This window comes from Odocoileus virginianus, unplaced genomic scaffold (assembly GCF_023699985.2).
Source record: "Odocoileus virginianus isolate 20LAN1187 ecotype Illinois unplaced genomic scaffold, Ovbor_1.2 Unplaced_Scaffold_32, whole genome shotgun sequence".
NCBI lineage: Eukaryota > Metazoa > Chordata > Mammalia > Artiodactyla > Cervidae > Odocoileus > Odocoileus virginianus.
In genome coordinates this window covers 289,237-304,696 of record NW_027224294.1, presented here as the reverse complement: position 1 = coordinate 304,696, position 15,460 = coordinate 289,237, and the positions used below count along the sequence as shown (strand labels likewise).

Below are 15,460 nucleotides of genomic sequence, written 5' to 3'. Positions count from 1 at the left end.
AGGATGAAAGGAATGTTTCAATTTAGACCCCTTTGCTGGCATTCTAGCCTGCTTGGCAAATGCATACTAATGCACATGACTGCTCACAACACCTTAATCATAAACAGCATAAAGAACCTGATCACACAAAAGGCCCTAATAGGCACAGAGCCCTTCGGGGGTGAGGAAGCCCTATTAGAGAACATAAAAATTTATTCTAAAAGTGGTTATAGTTAAAGATTTAGAAAAAATAAGAGTTTAGAATTGTTCATTTTAACCAGGAATGCTAAACAGGGGCTGCCTCCCTGGAGCTGCAGAGTCTTTGTGTGGTAAACCTTTTAGATAAATTTAACTGATAACTTCTGCAAAAGGACTGACCTTTGTGTTCATTAAAGAATAGATTACGGAAAACAGCTTTGCATTCACCTAGGTCATAAAATGTCAATAGGCCCCAAGGCCAGAAGATAATGTACAAGACTCTCACAAAGAAGTATGCAGAAAACACCCTGGTTTCATGTGTAGGACAAGCTGATGTAATGTTAAACTATCTTCCCCTTAAAAATCTACTAACTTAGACTATAAAAGCTACGGCAAAAAATAAAGCATTGCCAGACTCTGCTGCACCCCCCACCCCCCCGGTCTGGTCTCTCTCTCTCTCTCTCTCCCTCTCCCTCGCAGACTTGGCCCTATCAAGGCTGGTCTCACGTGTCTTCTCTCACCGACGCCATTCATCCTGAGGGTACCCCCTGGATCCTGCCGAGGCTGGACCCCGGCATAAGAGGAAGAGCATCTATCTTGATAAAGAAAATACATGAGACAAGTATTCAAGTTTCTTTCTCTTTTACTTCTTTCCTGTCTCCCTCTAAAAATTGATTTTAAAAACATGAATAGGATTAGAATGGAAGGTTTGAACATCAATAATGTTAAATTAAATAAATATTGATTATTGTTGTTGTTCAGTCCCTAAGTCTGACTCTTTTGTGACTTTTCTGACTCTGCCAGACTCCTCTTTCCATGGGATTCCCAGGCAAGAATACTAGAGTGAGTTGCCATTTCCTTCTCCAGGAGATCTCCGGAGGCAGAAATTGAACTCACATCTCCAGGACTGGCAGACCGATTCTTTACCACTGAGCCATTTTTATCACCCCAAGTATTGATTATTAGTAATTGCCTGTTAAAAATGAAGTATAGGAAATTCAAGAGATTGAGAAATTTGCTTAAATTCACATAAAAGCTAAATGGAAAGGCCAGGACTCAAGTTTACAGTACACATTTCATCTCTGAGCCTTTCATGGGTTTCAGATGTCCTCATGCCTCTAAAAGAGATGGGCTTAAAGAAACCTTATGGAGAAGGAAAGAGAATTTCCTCACATCAAGTCACATACACTGAAGTGTAGCTAACTGGCCCCCAGGTTAGCTTTTGCTCTTGGACTGTCTGAACTAGGTAGATTGTTGCATAACCTTTGGGATTGGTCTGGGAGAAATACTTTCCTGAGGCTGAAGGCCTGTCTTAGGTGTTTGCAGACTTTTGTGGGAGTTACTATAAACATCCGATGCAATGAAAAGAAAGCACTTAAACTCATGATTTTCCAAAAGATATATCGTGGAAAGAGAGCTGACTTCAGAGGTGTTTCTCATTCAGAATGCAGAAATAGTTTTCTCCACAAAGTCTCCAAGAACCAAATTAAGAAATTGACCCCATTTTTCACAAGACTCCTCTCTGCTTCAACAAGAAACCTTGTTCTGTCTAAAAAAAGTGTTTCTGAGGAAGAGCTTGTGAATTTTCGCCACATGCAGAGTTCCCTTTCTCCATAAACTCCTTACATCCCATGATCTCTTGAGATAAATCCCAAGATAAATCTTAATGAAGTATAGCTTTTGTGTTTTATTCAGGTTTCATATAATTTAACTTCTAAGTAAAGTTGAAGATGTGCAAATATTTTATTGGAAGTCACCTGTTTGTTCATAAGAGGTAAGTTTTTTCATTCTCTCTGAAATATTTTCTTCTAATTGCCTCCTAAAGACCGAGCTCTTGGAATCTTTAGTCAGTGAGTCTGCTAACGATGATGGAGGTCCTGGGCAGTGTTCACACTAACGAAGGGTTATGTTGATCCAGGGTTCCTAGGCTTTTCTTGGAGCTGGCACATAGCTGTACTACCTCTTAAAAGCATCTCTGCTCACAGAGGGCACAATGAACTGGATTGAGGCCAGTTTGGTAGAAATTTCTGTCTTGGGGAGCTTCTTGTTGAAAATGTAGGTCATTGCTGATGTTTCTAGGACAGAATATAAAATAGAACTGTGCTTTCTACACAGTTGAATCTTCAAGTCCCCTGACAACCTTTGCTCATAATCAGACTCCCTTTTTTGGTTTAGAGGAGAGTGACTGTGTGGTCAGTCAGAAAGAAAGAAGCTGAACTGTGATGAAATTTTGGCTCAAACTACCCCCTCTAATATTTTTGCTCACCTTCCCGCTCTGTATTTCTGTATCCTATCCCTGACTCTTCTTTCCCTGGTTTCTGCTCACTCTCTTTCCTCTCTCCTGCTCTAACTTCATTAGTCTGCTTCTTTCTTCCTCTTCTCTATAATCCATTTAGGTTCATTTAGTTTTACGCTTTGATATTAGCCTCAATATGCAGTTTAATGAACTTGATTTTGGAGTCAGGACAGAAATTTAAGGTATCAATTTGACATCCTTCTCTGATGGCTCAGAATTTCTTTTCTAAGATGTAATCTATGTGATGATTGGGATTTGATATTTTATATGACATGTGGGTGAGTGCTAGGCTATCTAGGTACATCCTTGTCTAGATATACCCTAGTTGCCTTAGTTAAAATACTCTGTATCACAGGTCAAACTTTGTAACTAGAAAAGGACAAACAAATGGCCACAGTTGCCTTGCAAAAAATTATGGAACTCAGATGAAATAAGACAAGGGAAAGCTTGTTTGAATGATAAGGTTAGATAATAAAACTAACATTTAATTCAGTATTGCCTTATTCAATCACATGTGTATGGAAACCCACATAGCAATATAGAAGCAGAGAAGATATAGACACATGTCTATTTACCTGGAGAAAAAAAAAAAAAAAAACAAAAACAGACTTTTGGCCCCAAATATAATTGAACTGGTTAAAATTTCAACAAGTGAAAGTAAAAATTTAAGGATGAAGGAAGCAAAAATAGTTTCCTCTACCACTAGTACTACTAGTATCATTCTATTACTTGAATTTGGGAGATACCATCTTTATTCTTTCTTATAGTATTTCTGTGCATTTTCATATTAGTTTTGAATGACTTATCAATTTATTTTAATATGAGTTTTCAGATACTTTTTCTCTTTCTGATTAATCACCAATCCTTCATGACATCAGAGACACCAACAAGTCAGTCATCAGATATGTACTAAGAGCCTATTCATTATCCAGAGTCAACAGATAGAGCATAGAAAAGTGTCCTTAGCCTCTTCACAACCAAGTTGGTGAAGTGGTGGGATGATCCAGGGATGTTTGGAAATAAATACTGAATTCTGTCATAAAGCTCTGAGGGGGTATTGATCCAACCTAATGCATACATTAAGTCTTTATGTCCCCAAATATTTTCTTTGCTTACTTAAAGCAAAATAAAATAAAATGACATGAACTGGTTTTCACGGTGGTCTATTATCTGCCCACAGATTTTCTTTTACAGCTTTCTGATTTAATGAGAGTGCAGTCTTTATGGAGAGAAGATATATTTTTCCTAAAGCAATTCATGCTGTTCTTCTTCTAATAATATTTAATCATTCTTTCAAACTGCTCCTCTCTTCATAGAGAAGGGCCCCCTGACTCTTGTCTTCATCTCCTATTGGAAACCTAATGCACTGAAATTGAATAATCATTAACTTGTTCTCTTTTTAAATACTCATCAGAGATTACTGGAACTGTCATTTGGAGTGAGTGAAAGTTGCTGAGTTGTGTTCAACTCTTTGAGACCCCATGTACTATACAGTCCATGGAACTCTCCAGGCCAGAGTACTGTAGTAGGTAGCCTTTCCCTTCTCCATGGGTTCTTCCCAACCCAGATATCACATCCAGGTCTTCCGCATTGAGGGTAGATTCTTTACCAGCTGAGCCACAAGGGAAGCCCAAGAATACTGGAGTGGGTAGCCTATCCCTTCTTCAGTGGATCTTCTGACCCAGGAATCAAACCAGGGTCTCCTGCATTGCAGGCAGATTATCGCCAACTGAGCAATCAGGGAAGCCATTTTGAGATTACAGTTATTATAACATTTCTAAATCTTTTTAATATTATTTTAGCTAGACTACAAGGAAGCCTAAAGTTTTAGTTAGATGTGTAAATTTATTAGAGGTAAGTGGACCACGTGACTTACTGATATGGAAATATTTATTCTATTCAAGGAAACCCAGTATAAGCTTACTGAATACTTGGGTTTCAGAGACTTGTTGGAAACCTCAGCTTAACATATCAAAAGCCAAAGCTCAATTTCTTTCTCATATTTGAACAGTCTAATCAATTTATTCTCCAGGGATCTTTCTACTTTTGGTATTAAAATTCACTTGCATTATCACATAGATTTGTGTGCAATTTTATGCAATTATTCATCTTACATAGAGGAATGTTGTGAAGAGGTAGAGGACATCTTTCCATTCCCTGTTAGTTGACTCTAGATATGAGTAGCTTCTTAGTACATGTTTGATGACTGAGTTGATGCTGTTATTGATGCATTGAAGGATTGATAATTAATCAGAAAGAGGAAAAGTGTCTCAAAACTCATATTAAAGCAAATTAATAGATCATTTGACATTAAAGTGAAAAAGGACAGAAATATTATAAGAAAGAATGAAGGTGAAATCTCTCAAATTGAAGTAATAGAATAAAATGAAAAGGAGAGTAAATTTGATAGATTTTAGTGTATAAAATTGAAAAATGCTCAGAGCTTAAAGGTATTAAAATTTTATTGACAAAAGATTTACATAATTCAAAATGGATGAAATATAAGTAAGTATACAAAATATTATACACTGTTGCTAATCAAAATGCATGTAATTTTAATTCAGATAATCAAGAAATATAAGTGCCATATGTTAGAGTTTTATTAGAAATTCAGGCCCTATTGTTATAACTATAGCAATATAAATATAAATAATTATAAATATATATATAATTATATATATAATAAATATAAATATAAATTTCCAACATAAATAATGGAAAAATACAATTGGTGCATAAGAAGAAATATTTAACTATATAAATACACACACATGATCCTGAAAACACTCACAGAATATGTAAGGAACTAACATTTTCATCCAGTGAGTGAAATTGGTTAATTATGAATTTTTGAAGGGTACTTTTCACAGTCTGTAATCTACCGTAAACTTTGGAGTTTTATTATGCAAATATATTCATTCTATTTTTTCTAAAGTATATTGAAGTATCCAAATGGAAAGATTATTTAATAGTTGTTAATAATTATGAAATATGCATATTTATGTAAATAATCCCTGGGGCATATTTTGATGAAATTATTAAAGCAACTAAAGGTTGTATAAGAGGAGTTTATTCAAAAGTTTTTCATTAGGATGAAAATTTGTAAACAACTTAAGTCAAGATAAATGATAGAATTTATATTATGAGATTTTGATACATTGATTTATAGTTGCTAAATTAATAATTACAGTATGGATACTCTTTAACAAAATGTGAAAGGCTTTTAGTAATCAAAAATGAAAATCAGAAAGTATAAAAGTATTATAAGATGATTGAAATGTTACATATGTGTATGCTTATAAAAATAATAAAATAGAACAATGGGAGATATTAATATGTTTAAATCCTGAAATACACTTAAAAATCATATCTTAGATAAAAATTGGAAGAGTACAAACCTCTGGAAAACAGTAGTAGGAGAATCAAATATGGGACAGGACATTGTATGAGTTTTAGAAATATAAGAAATGGTGCTTCATATTGGATCTATAGGGTGTGAAGATTAATTTGATACATTTCTTAATAGCATGGGTAATGGATTATTTCAAACATATAGTAATTTTTTCTCAAAATGCCAGTTTCAATGATTTACTCAAATATCTCATGTGCCCTAATTGGCAGTGAAAGTAATAGTATGATTGCAACTAGCTTAAAAGTTGGAAAAACAATCTTTTTCTTAAAGCTTAATTCAAATATGATTTTGAAGAGATCAGAAATAATGGGTGCAACCTGGTTTCCAAATCAAGAAATGTGTTTTTTCAAGAAAGAACCTCCAAAAGTATTATTACAAAATTATATAGGATATAAAAAATTATATATAAATGAATTGTATATATAAAATTCAGTAGTTGATATGTATACCCATTATATGAGCATATATATCATATACACATATATCTATTGGAACCTCTACTTGTCATTTAAAAAAAAATCAAGACATTAAAGTGATCTGATCAATATCATACAAAAAAGTCATTAACTCTTAGACTTTGGCAAAGAGCACAGTCATTGAGAATTCCCTTGCACAAAATCTTATTCCCTATTGAAAGAACTGGTTAAAGCATGAAAACCAGCGTAAGAGACATTATTTCATAATTTATTGCAATGCACAAAATCTTTGAGAAATAGTGAGTTATATGTTTTGATGAATTATAACTCTAAAAGTTCTAATTTCAAGTCCAAATACATTTCTATTATTGCCAAGTCACCATTTCCCCCACTTCCTTTGCAGATGAACTGCTTCTCAGCTATGCCTGTTTTACATTCATCATAACCATGGAGGTGAACAGCAGTGTGAACAAGTTCATTCTGCTTGGGTTAACACAGAATCTACTAAAGGACAAAGTAGTATTTGTGATCCTCTTGCTTCTATACCTTGCAACTCTGTTGGTAAACATCCTAATTGTGATGACCATACGAAATAGCCAGACACTTGGGAGCCCAATGTACTTCTTCCTTTTCTACTTATCCTTTGCTGATGCCTGTTTTTCAACAACCACTGCCCCTAGGTTGATTGTAGATTCTATATCTGAGAAGAAAGTCATCTCCTTCAATGGATGCATGACCCAGATCTTTGCATTTCACTTCTTTGGGGGCATGGGGATCTTGGTACTTGTCCTCATGTCCTTTGATCACTATGTGGCCATTTGCAAGCTCCTGCAGTTCACAGCCATCATGAGCCAGTGTGTCTGTGGCTCACTGGTGAAACTGGCCTGGGTGGGGGCCTGTATCCATTCTTTAGCACAGATTCTCTTGGTTTTGAGATTACCCTTCTGTGGCCCCAATGTTATTGATCACTATTTCTGTGATACGCAACCATTGTTGAAACTTGCCTACATTGATACTAATGTCATCAATCTCCTCATAGTGTTTAACAGTGGGGCCATATGCATGGTGAGTTTCACACTACTGCTAATCTCCTATGTTTTCATCTTACGTTCTCTGAGTAATCATAGTGCACAAGGAAGAAAGAAAGCCCTATCTACTTGCACCTCCCACATTATTGTTATTGTATTATTCTTTGTACCATGTATATACACATACATTCACCCTGTAACTGCATTTCCAGTGGACAAGATGGTGGCTGTGTTTTACACTATTGGGGCACCTTTGCTCAACCCCCTGATTTACACTCTGAGGAATGCAGAAGTCAAACAGGCCATGAGAAAGCTATGGTGCAACAAACTCTGACTCGAGATGGCAAAGGGCAGAAGATGCCAATTGTTAATTCTGCAACAGAATAGATAAACTGGATTCATAGAAAAGGAAAAATGTTCTCATCCCAGTGTGGACAACATAGTTCTCTTCCAGTGGGACCTGTGTGACTATAGGCAGAATCTATAGAGCACATTTTTGTATTATTTTAACCAATGTCTCATGGAGAGACAGAACATGAAGTGCAATCGAAATTGTGGGAGCACAAGACCATTCCTCACTTCTACCATCTGCTTTGATACTTCTACTCTTTTGAGGCTTGAAAGCCAGATTCTGTTGTTTCTGTAGCTTTATTTTCTTATTTTGAACACTGTTTTGGTTTGTTTTTCTTTTTCATGTTTCTTATTCAAGTTTTATCCTGTGTCCTTGATTTCTGTAATTTATTTTGTTGTTAAACCAGTGCTGGCACTACTGTGTATCATATCTTTTCTGGCTCAAGAGTCAGTCACATCAAGTCACTCCCAGAAACTTATTCTCTTCAAGAAGCATAAATAGCAAATAGTTAAGCTCCTATTTTATGCTTGTCTCCCTCTTGAAACACCCTTAAAAATTGGCCTTTCCTTTGCCTACAGTGTACAGGGAAATAACTAACCTTCTATTCAGACTATGCAATTATATTTATAACAAAAATATTCTCTGTATTGATCCATAATTTTTATATACTTTAATATTTTTGCTCAACATGTTAATCATTATTTTATATTATTTAATTTTACATACTTATTAATGTTTTTGTAATTTAAATCTTTGGACAATTCCCAGATATTTGGTAATCAGTGATAATTTTATAAAACTGTTAGAATTATATAACACGTTATTGATGAGACCATACACACAAAAAAGGCAACAACTGACATATAAAACAGAGCTAAAAACAGAAGATGTCCACAGAAGTGAGACTCCCAGCTTGGAAACACAGAACAAAATATGTTAAGAATGAAAGCTTTTTCCAACATATTTTGCTATGAAGGGAAAGAAATTAATGGGATAAGTTTCTGGCAACAGATTAGTGTTGAAAAAGTGATATTTTAGGGTGAAGGAAACAACAGCATGTTTCATGATGATGGGAATGATCCTGAAGAGAGCAAAAGGGGGCAAGGGAGCGATTATCAGATCATTGCTCTTATGTAGAAGGAGGAAATGGGATCTGTCTGGTACACAAGTGGACATGTTGGCTTGGAATAGTGGTTACTGTTGTTGTTTAGCAACTAAGTCATGTCTGACTCTTTTGTGACCCTATGGACTTTAGCCTGTCAGGCTCCTTCTGTCCATGGGATCTCCCAGGCAAGAATACTGGAGTGGGTTGCCATTTTCTTTTCCAGGGGATCTTACCAACCCAGGGATGGAATCCCTGTCTCCTGCATAGGCAGGCAGATTCGTTACCATTAAGTCACCAGGGAAGCCCTGTGATGGTAGAGCTGATAATCTACAGGGGATAGAATTCTATAACAGAGAGGGAGGCTGATTAAGTGGGCATGGATGTTGGGGGTGGGAAGAAGGGGTGATGTGAGTTTGTAGAAACACTTTTCTAAGTTTTTCAGGTATTCTCTTAAGTAGAAAGTCAAGTCATTGGTTGGGACTGAAGAAAGAAGAGAAGGTATTGGGATTTTAAAGATAATGGGAAAGGTGAAAATATAACTCTAGCCCTCCGTCACTAATTGCCCTAAGAGACTTTTATCCACTTGAGAACAGTGAGAGGATAGATGGATGCTGGGATTGCAGCAGAAAAGGCTCACTTGAGATCCAGTTCAGGTGTTTAAAGTGAGACTGGTTAGGGACTTCCCTGGCAGTCCAGTGCTTAAGACTCCATGCTTCCGCTGCATGGGGCATGTTTCAGTGCTACACAGTATGAAAAAAAAAAAAAAGTGAGACCGCTTAGTGCAGGCCTAAAGCACACTCATGGGATAAAGCACAACTTAGTTAAAAATACACACAACAATTAACATTCCTTGAAGACAGGTCGATCTACAAATTCCTTTATGTTTATTTTTTCTCAAAAGAGTAAACATTTTTTTTCTCTTTAATGTGATGGATAGATGTCTGTATTACCTTGATTCACATAATATATCCAAATTAATCAAATTGTAAGCATTAATTAAGTGTAGTTTTTGTGTTACCAATCATACCTAAATAAAGCTGAGTTTCAAATTCCGTTTTGCCTTTTCACACTGTCCGTGGTACAAGCCGTGGGGTCACAAAGAGTCAGATACACGACTTAAGGACTGAACAACAACATATTCCTTTAGAACTAGGTGAAATTTGAAAGTTGGATAAAATACTATTCAACTTGAGCGCCATCTTGTGGGAAGACAGCATAAGGGCCGAATTAACCAAAAGGTAGAATCTAAAGAAATAATCACCAACCAGGTTGCCCTAATCTGTCCGTGCAGGGAAATGCTTGTGTGGTTTGTTTCCTTATCTGCTTAAAAAATTGTCCTATAAGCAAGGTGAAAAGACAGCCCTCAGATTGGGAGAAAATAATAGCAAATGAAGCAACAGACAAAGGATTAATCTCAAAAATATACAAGCAACTCCTGCAGCTCAACTCCAGAAAAATAAATGACCCAATCAAAAAATGGGCCAAAGAACTAAACAGACATTTCTCCAAGGAAGACATACGGATGGCAAAAAAACACATGAAAAGATACTCAACATCACTAATTATCAGAGAAATGCAAATCAAAACCACAATTAGGTACCATTACATGCCAGTCAGGATGGCTGCTATCCAGAAGTCTACAAGCAATAAATGCTGGAGAGGGTGTGGAGAAAAGGGAACCCTCTTACACTGTTGGTGGGAATGCAAATTAGTACAGCCACTATGAAAACAGTGTGGAGATTTCTTAAAAAGCTGGAAATAGATCTGCCATATGACCCAGCAATCCCACTTCTGGGCATACACACCGAGGAAACCAGATCTGAAAGAGACACGTGCACCCCAGTGTTCATCGCAGCACTGTTTATAATAGCCAGGACATGGAAGCAACCTAGATGCCCATCAGCAGACGAATGGATGAGGAAGCTGTGGTACATATACACCATGGAATATTACTCAGCCATTAAAAAGAATTCATTTGAATCAGTTCTAATGAGATGGGTGAAACTGGAGCCCATTATACAGAGCGAAGTAAGCCAGAAAGATAAAGACCATTACAGTATACTAATACATATATATGGAATTTAGAAAGATGGTAACGATAACCCTATATGCAAAAAAAGAAAAAGAGACTCAGATGTATAGAACAGACTTGTGGACTCTGTGGGAGAAGGCGAGGGTGGGATGTTTCAAGAGAACAGCATCAAAACATGTATATCTAGGGTGAAACAGATCACCAGCCCAGGTTGGATGCATGAGACAAGTGCTCGGGCCTGGTGCACTGGGAAGACCCAGAGGGATGGGGTGGAGAGGGAGGTGGGAGGGGGGACCGGGGTGGGGAATACATGTAAATCCATGGCTAATTCATTTCAATGTATGACAAAAACCACTGCAATGTTGTAAAGTAATTAGCTTCCAACTAATAAAAATAAATGGAAAAAAAATTGTCCTTGGAATTGGTCTTTAAGGATATATCATAGCATTGGCTTAGCTTATTTTTTCGCATTTGTGACAAATTCCCAGGTTAAAAGAATGTATTGTCAACTCTTTAGTAATAAGCGAATGAGAGATTCTTTACCATCTGAGCCACAAGGGAAGTCCCAGATGAAGGTTCCGGATATAATCAAAGTCCACTCCAATCTGCGAGCACGGTTTTCATTACGGATTTCTATGACCTAGATGGAGGCTGCAGCTGCTGCTAAGTTGCTTCAATCGTGTCCGACTCTGTGAGACCCCATGGACAGCAGCCCACCAGGCTCCTCTGTCCCTGGGATTCTCCAGGCAAGAATACTGGACTGGGTTGCCATTTCCTTTTCCACCTAAATGGAGGAAGGGACTCTAATCACATGTTCCTAGAAGCCTGAAAGTGAAAGCTGTTCCGTCATGTCCGATTCTTTGGGACCCCATGGACTATACAGTCCATAGAATTCTCCAGGTCAATTCTGGAGTAGGTGGCATTCCCTTCTCCAGGTGATCTTCCCAACCCAGGGATTGGATCTTCCAAACCCAGGGATTGGATCTTCCCAACTCCAGGTGATCTTCCCAGTGCAGGTCTCTGCAGGCAGATTCTTTACCAGCTGAGCCATGAGGGAAGTCCAAGAATCCTGGAGTAGGTAGCCTAGCCCTTATCCAGAGAATCTTCCTGACCCAGGAATCAAACCAGGGTCTCCTGCATCACAGGTGGATTCTTAACTAGCTGAGCTGCCAGTGAAGCGGAGGTCCCTACAATGTTCCCACAGAGCTGATCGAGATGCTCACCCACAATGAGTTAGCTTTATCAGGCACCACCGATACTATGACCTCCCTACATACCCAGGTGTGTTAGCATCCTTCTCTGACACTACTCCTCAGGAATAGGAATATTGGCATTTGTTGGTTCTTCAGTCATCCTCCAGTAGCTGGGATCCTTAGGCCAATTTCTGTTGTAGAATGCCCTGGTGTGAAACAATCAGAGAGATCATTCTGGAAAAAATTTGGGATACCAAATTTTCACCAATATTTGAGAGCAAGTATGTATATGTTAAAAATAAATCTATGTCTTCTCATTGATTTGTGATAGCACCATTATGGAGATTGCATCAATACACAGCAGTAACAAATGCAGTCATATCCCTGAAGGGCAGAGGATGATAGTAGTGTAGATATTCAACTTGCAAATCCTGAAGTCCAAACTGATAACTGATTTCAGATGAGACCAAGGCTGAAGCTAAACTTCAGATCATCCTTATTTAAATGTCTTGTGCAAGATACTCAAATTTGGGAAATAATTGGCTGCACATTAAAAAGGTATCATTAGATGCCACGTATTGATACATGAACAATGGAAACTTCAAAGGGACACAAAGCCCTGAATGTGAAGATGGTTCTGTGCCCATTCTCTTACAGGAAGGGGGAGAAGAGTGAGCTTAGGAAGACATTCTGGGGGGAAGCAGGGAGTTGCAATGGAGGGAAAGGAAAGGGGCCTTAGTTTCTTTTGACTGGGCAGGGATTGGAGACAGACACCATTCACGATGGTGTGACGCAGTCTTCAGAGAATCTTTTATTATGTTGGGGGAATTGAGGCCTGCTAATAGGAGTCATGGAGAAGGCAATGGCAACGCCACTCCAGTACTCTTGCCTGGAAAATCCCGTGGACAGAGGAGCCTGGTGGGCTGCAATCCATGGGGTCTCAAAGAGTCGGACACGACTGAGGAACTTCACTTTCACTTTTCACTTTCATGCATTGGAGAAGGACATGGCAACCCACTCCAGTGTTCTTGTCTGGAGAATCCCGGGGTACAGGGGAGCCTGGTCGCACAGAGTTGGACATGACTGAAGCGACTTAGCAGCATCAGCAGCAGTAGGAGCCATTTTTAGGAGCTCCATGGTAGGATCAGCACTGTAGGTCCTGCCAAGTAACCACTGGTTGCTCAAAGAAATTTTCACTGGAGAATTGATAAACCAAAGCACCTGTTAGTGTGCATTTGGCTTTGGCACCAAGTATTCTGAATAATTAAAGCATTGTGTCAGCCGTGGAGACTGAGACTAGGTTGGAAGAAGGTAGTGACCAGAGTTCACCATTCACCTCAGGGAAGGCACTTTTCCTTCCCTGATTCCTGAGTGAAAGGCAGGGACTAGAGTGCCAAGGCATCTCTAAGTGAGGCTGCTCTAACGAACAGGCTATAATCATTGCCTCAATGTAGTTCATGACCCCAAGAATTATACCCTAGAGAAATACTGGGCATTTGCATGTAGAAGTCTCTACATCAGCTGCTGCTGCCACCGCTAAGTCTCTTCAGTCGTGTCCGATTCTGCGACCCTGTAGACGGCAGCCCACCAGGCTCCCCCGTCCCTGGGATTCTCCAGGCAGGAACACTGGAGTGGATTGCCATTTCCTTCTCCAGTGCATGAAAGTGAAAAGTGAAAATGAAGTCTCTCAGTCGTGTCCAACTATTCGAGACCCCATGGACTGCAGCCCACCAGGGTCCTCTGTCCATGGGATTTTCCAGGCAAGGGTACTGGAGTGGGGTGCCATGGCCTTCTCTGCTCTACATCAGCAAATAAATCGTACTGGATTATATTTATTAAAGTTGTTATTTTTTAAGATAAATTCTATGTTCACAGAAGTAGGGTAATAAACACATTTTCCACATACCCCCTGACAATTAAGGAGTCCTAAAAGACCCAGGTTTGATCTCTGAGTTGGGAAGATCCCCTGGAGTAGGAAATGGCAACCCACTTCAGTATTCTTGCCTGGAAAATTCCATGAACAGATAAGGTGGGTTACAAGGCATAGGGCTGAAAAGAGTTGGACACAACTGAGTTGGACACTACTGAGTGACTAAACAACAAAAACTGTTTATAGTAGTCAAATTTCTTTGAATAATGTATAAACACATTTTTTCCATTTATTTTTATTAGTTGAAGGCTAATTACTTTACATCATTACAGTAGTTTTTGTCATACATTGAAATGAATTAGCCATGGATATAAACACATTTTGAAATAGTGATACAATGGAGATGAATCTAGAAAGTATAAAGCATCAAATATTCAAGATAATTGTTCTTATGGATGTTAGAGTCCCACAATTTAATGTGGTTGTGTGGTACTGTTCCAAGTATAATATATTTTACTTCAGATCGTGGAGACAAACCACCTCAGATTTTAAATGCTTAAGCAGAACACTTGAATTGTGTAAACTTGAACTATTGAGTGACAATATCCTATTGTTATTTATATGTAACATCAGGAAATTTGCATCCTTTAAGAGGCTATTCTGAAATTTAAAAAAAAGAAAAAAATAGAAATGGGAATATGTGAAACATTACCAGTTATCAAAATACATCCATTTTTCTACATTAGTGTGTGTCAAATAGTAGATATCACGCATGTGTACGTGCTCCATCACTTCAGTCACATCCAACTCTTTGTGACTCTATGGACTGTAGCCCTCCAGACTCTTGGGTCCATGGGATTCTCCAGGCAAGATACTGGTGTGGGTTGCCATGCCCTCCTCCAGGGGATCTTCCAACCCAGGGATCAAACCTGCATCTCTTAGATCTCCTGCATTGGCAGGAGGGTTCTTTACCACTAGTGCCACCTGGGAAGCCAATTAGATATCATAAAAGTACTTAAAGGAAATGGTGCTTTATTTAGAGATTATACGTGCATCCTCTCCCTCTTTTCAAACTGTAATATCTGGAAGTGAGTGTGCAGTAAAGTGGGGCATCTTCTATATTTATAAAAATATACATTTGTTAAAATAAGTATAGCAAATGTATAGTATAAATATGTCTATAAAGAAAATATTATTTATAGGGTGTGAGTGGGCTATAATTTTAAATCACCAATGGCAGTCAAATAAATCCAAAATGCCAACTCATACAACATTCAAGCATAGACCCATAGATTTTTTGAAAATATAAAAGTAATAAAGTTAATGAAATGAAGCCATATCTCTTAACTGCATATTCATTCAGCAAAATTAATTAGAATCATGCTAAATCCACAAATAATTGTATTTGAAAAGTGCTGTAGAAAAGTCTACTTATAAGCTTATTTGAGACTCTTAATTCTAACTTGAGATATAAAAATTAGTTCCGTAATGAAAATGAGTAATGTGAACCCCATATGAGATAGTGGTAAGTCAATTTTAGGTAGAAGAGACAGCACCGGGTTCACGCAGTCATATCAGA

At 37.9% G+C, this 15,460-nt stretch overlaps 1 protein-coding gene across 1 annotated transcript; it reads left to right on the top strand.

Annotated features, from left to right (window-relative positions):
• The first annotated feature begins 6,748 nt into the window (after window positions 1–6,748).
• On the top strand, window positions 6,749–7,663 carry LOC110122462 (olfactory receptor 4C11-like). Its single transcript, XM_070463136.1, has one exon. The coding sequence runs from the start codon at window positions 6,749–6,751 to the stop codon at window positions 7,661–7,663; it is 915 nt and encodes a 304-aa protein (XP_070319237.1).
• The last annotated feature ends 7,797 nt before the right edge of the window (window positions 7,664–15,460 follow it).